Source organism: Buceros rhinoceros, unplaced genomic scaffold (assembly GCF_000710305.1).
Source record: "Buceros rhinoceros silvestris isolate BGI_N320 unplaced genomic scaffold, ASM71030v1 scaffold29340, whole genome shotgun sequence".
NCBI lineage: Eukaryota > Metazoa > Chordata > Aves > Bucerotiformes > Bucerotidae > Buceros > Buceros rhinoceros.
This window is the reverse complement of record NW_010388318.1, coordinates 670-4586: the sequence shown is the minus strand read 5'-3', so window position 1 is coordinate 4586 and position 3917 is coordinate 670. Positions and strand designations below refer to the sequence as shown.

Below are 3917 nucleotides of genomic sequence, written 5' to 3'. Positions count from 1 at the left end.
ACGATTGCTGCCGCAGCGGCCGGAGAGCAGGGACGTACCTGACAGAGGGAAGCACAGGGGTCCCTGAGTGACCTTAGCCGAGGAAGAAATCCAGCTGTCACTCACAGAATCACAGGCAGGGTCGGGGGGAAGGGACCTCTCAAGCTCACCCAGTCCCTCCCCGGCAGGGAGCAGGGACATCTGCACCCAGAGCAGGGTGCTCAGAGCCCGAAAGGCCAACCTGACCTGGGATGGTGCCAGGGATGGGGCTGCTCCCACCTCTGGGGGCAACCTGGGCCAGGGTCTCACCACCTTCAGTGTCAACAATCTCTCCCTTCTCTCTGCTCTCAATCTCCCTCTCCCAGCTGAACCCATCACCCCTTGTCCTGTCACACCAGCCCCTGCTGACCAGCCCCTCCCCAGCTCTCTGACAGCCCCTTGCAGCACTGACAGGCTGCACTAAGGTCTCCCCGCAGCCTGCTCTGCTCCAGGCTGAACCCCCCCAGCTCTTCCCTGTCCTCATGGCAAAGGGGTTGCAGCTCTCGCATAATTTTTGTGGCCTCCTCTGGACTCTGGGTTATTTGGCAGCTGCCTGTGCACCACTGCACACTCACCTAGCCACCAGCCACCCCAGCAGACACAAAACCTGGTGGGTTTCAGAAGAGCTGAGCATGACTTTTCCTAAGGCTCTTCTAAACCTCAGGTCTGACGGCAGATACCTTGGAAGGTGTTGGCAGGAGGCAACAGCAGCCGCCTCCTCCCTTGGCGCAGGGGCCTCAGCTCCCCGTCCCTCCCAGCCAGGCAGGCGACACTCACTGGTCGTTGCAGATGCAGATGATGGGCCGGAGCAGCAACCCGCCCTCGCGCCGCCTCCTCCGGCCCGGGCCAGCCACCGCCTCACCCTCCCCATCCTTCCTGTGGATGATGTTTAGCAGCACGTTGATAGATGCCTTGGGGAAAGGAAACGAATCAAGCACAGAAAAGATGAATTCTTGCTGTTCAGAGGCAAGAAACCACCCCTGAAACATGAGTTTAAGAGGGCAATAACTGAGCAGTTAATACAAAAGGCGGCCAGATCCAGGCTGGGCTTACCGCGGGCGCACCGTCTATCTCGTCGATGATCAGGCAGTTGGGCTTCTCGTTGGTGCCCAGCACAGACTTCATCTGGGTGGCAGCTTCGATGCGGGTTTTGAAAACCTCAGGGCTCCGGTCGTCACTGCAAGACAAGACGGTGCCAGGCTGTTGTGGCACGGCACCACCTCCGCCACGCCACCACCTCCGCCAGCTCCTGGGACTGGCCTGGGCAGCTCACCTCGCGTTCATCTCAACAGCGTTGTACCCCGCGTGCTTTGCGATGACGTGGGCCAGCGTGGTCTTTCCCAGGCCAGGCGGGCCACAGAGCAGGGCTACCTGCGGCAGAGAGGTAACGTCAGCCCGGCAGACAGCGAGCAGGGCTTCCTCCAGCACCGACCAAGGCTGCCACGCATGGGGACGGGGCTCTGCAGCCTGCAAACCGGTCTGCTTCAACCCCTTTGGGAGCTGCTGCACTGGTTTGTGGACACGCTGAGAAAAGGGGGAGTCACGGGAGGAGGCAGAATACAGAGTCATCCTGGCAGTATCTCTCGGGGGTACGTGTAAGTCTGCAGGCAACAGAAAAGGCTGAACAAATCCCTTCCAGAACCACACACCTGAGAAGCAGGAGTGCTGTCAGTATCTGCTTTTGTTTCCCCTTTTTTACATCCTCTCTCCAGACAGGCTGGGGCAGGTAAGCTGGTCTGGGTACATGATCTCTGCTCCCTTCAGCGTTTGAGCATTGTTGCTCTTTCCTGGGTGCAGAAACTCCAACTCAAATGCCCCTAGCAAAAGAAGTCAAGACCAACCTCTGCTAAAAAGGGTGTGTCTTTCCTCACTGGCCCATTTAATCTGGCTGGAGAGTCTGTTTCTCTCCCCTTCTCATGACATTGCCCAAGTCAAAACAGAAGAAGAAATGAGAAAACCCCGTATTTGCTAAGGAGAAACCATTTCTCCTGGATCTGCACTTAAAGAGAGGAGAAACAGAAGACGCCGCTGCTCATCCTGGTGGTGGATGAAGGGGAATAGGAGAGGAGACCCACCACAGAGCCCTCCTGTCCTGCTCACCTTGTATTTGGGTCTCTTGTGCTGGTCCAGCTCAGCCTCCAGACTCTCCTCTGTGAGCTGCATCTTCGTTTTCCACTTATTCTGCTGCTCCTTGGACTGGCTGAATGGAGGACGAACTTCAGAGCTGGGCTTGACCTTCTTCACAACCTTCTCCTTCCCAAACACCACCATGTCCCAGAGCTTGAGCCACTTCAGAAGGCAGCGGTTTGTGTACTGCGCATCGGGCAAGAGAGGAGGCAAACCCCATTAACCCTTGGACGGACCCCGCCAAGGAGAGAGGAAACCCTCTCCTTCATGGCTTAGAAACTCCTGTGGTCTGTGGAGGAAGGAGCAGAGCCCAGGGCGGCAGCACGGAGTGCACAGCATGTCACCCCCCCCACTATGGGAGAGGCTGCCCAGGTTTTCACCTGGCATCGCTCTGGGACAGCCTGGGAATGTGGCTTCCCTTCCCACCTTGGCCACCACCCCACACAGCAACTGAGGACAAGCCACATCAGGCCCATCCCCGCTGTCCCTTGTCTGCCTTGCCTCAACCCAGCACTTCTCAGTCTCTTCCATAATATCCAATTCCCTACAAAACTTCTAATATTCCAAAAAAATCAAAGCAGCCAACAATTCCTGGCTCAAGTCTGTGCAGTCTCAGCAGCAGGACCATCCCCGCGCAGGGCGAGCAGCGGCAGAGCCCCTCGGCCACCGCTGCGGGAAGCCCCACAACCAACGCACGATTCCCTACAAAACTTCTAATATTCCAAAAAAATCAAAGCAGCCAACAATTCCTGGCTCAAGTCTGTGCCGTCTCAGCAGCAGGACCATCCCCGCGCAGGGCGAGCAGCGGCAGAGCCCCTCGGCCACTTCTGCAGGAAGCCCTACAATCAAAGGCAGCACCAAGACACCTTGATCCCACCGCACTAAGGAAGAGTTACAGAAGCGGTAAACCCACCCGAGCCCCCGGCCCCCCCTTGGCCTAGGACCTCACATCATCACTGAGCAGCTCCATGTAGCGCCGGGGAGTGAACTTGTCCACCCAGAGGCAATGCAGCCCAGACTCCTCCTCGTCTGCCGGCTCCGCTTCCCCGCGGGGCTCCGGGCTCTCGGCGCCGGTCTCGCTCTCGAGGCAACTGCAAGAAAGAATTAACTTGCCCCAAACCAGCCAGGGAGCGAGGGCAGGGCTGGGAATTACACCCAGACTTCCCGAGCTGGGGATGCTGAGGGCAAAGAGGCTCCTCTGCTCACAGGTCCCCAAAACCTGGACCCCACCGGAGAGCCGCATCCCACAGCGTGGCAGGGACAGGAGTGGGATTTCACCCCAACCCTCACCTGTTTATTACATCTGTGAGGTGCTGCGACGCCTCCAGAACACGCCTCCGACGCTTGGGCACAAAGAAGGTGAGAAGGGGGTCAGAGACACGCCGCTAACCCCTGGCAGGGGGGAGCAGGGACTCCAGGGCTGGCAGGGAAGACGGGAAGGTCGGTCTAAGGTGCGATACCTCTTCATCCACCTGCTCCTTCAGGTAGGAGAAAGGCACCCCCAGCAAGTGGAGCGGCCTGCGCGCGTTCCAGCCCAGCGAATCGGGGAGCTGCGAGGACCAGAGGACACACAGCGACATTCATACCGATGCTTAGCACAAATATTTCGTGCTCCATCAAAGATCCCCTCCTGATCTGGAAGGAGGTCACAAAGGAGCAAGCTCAGCTTTCAGATCCCTCCTTACCTCCACTCCTGTCCTCCAGGGATCATCCCTCACGACCATGAAGACCCTGGTGCCCTCGGTGGATGTCACGTTGATGTAGTCCTCCAG

General features: G+C 58.3%; 1 protein-coding gene across 1 annotated transcript in view; it reads right to left on the bottom strand.

Moving 5' to 3' along the window:
• Positions 1 to 4: 4 nt before the first annotated feature.
• CHTF18 (CTF18, chromosome transmission fidelity factor 18 homolog (S. cerevisiae)) overlaps positions 5 to 3917 on the bottom strand; it is a gene marked incomplete at both ends in the record, with an annotated part of 4564 nt that continues 651 nt past the window's right edge. Inside the window, 9 exons of the mRNA XM_010145583.1 lie at positions 5 to 38; positions 796 to 929; positions 1072 to 1195; positions 1292 to 1389; positions 2119 to 2331; positions 3095 to 3236; positions 3436 to 3488; positions 3606 to 3695; positions 3831 to 3917. The exon at positions 3831 to 3917 is cut by the window's right edge and continues 10 nt beyond it. Of these exons, the coding sequence (XP_010143885.1) occupies positions 5 to 38; positions 796 to 929; positions 1072 to 1195; positions 1292 to 1389; positions 2119 to 2331; positions 3095 to 3236; positions 3436 to 3488; positions 3606 to 3695; positions 3831 to 3917 (975 nt within the window). The remainder of the gene's footprint in view (positions 39 to 795; positions 930 to 1071; positions 1196 to 1291; positions 1390 to 2118; positions 2332 to 3094; positions 3237 to 3435; positions 3489 to 3605; positions 3696 to 3830) is intronic.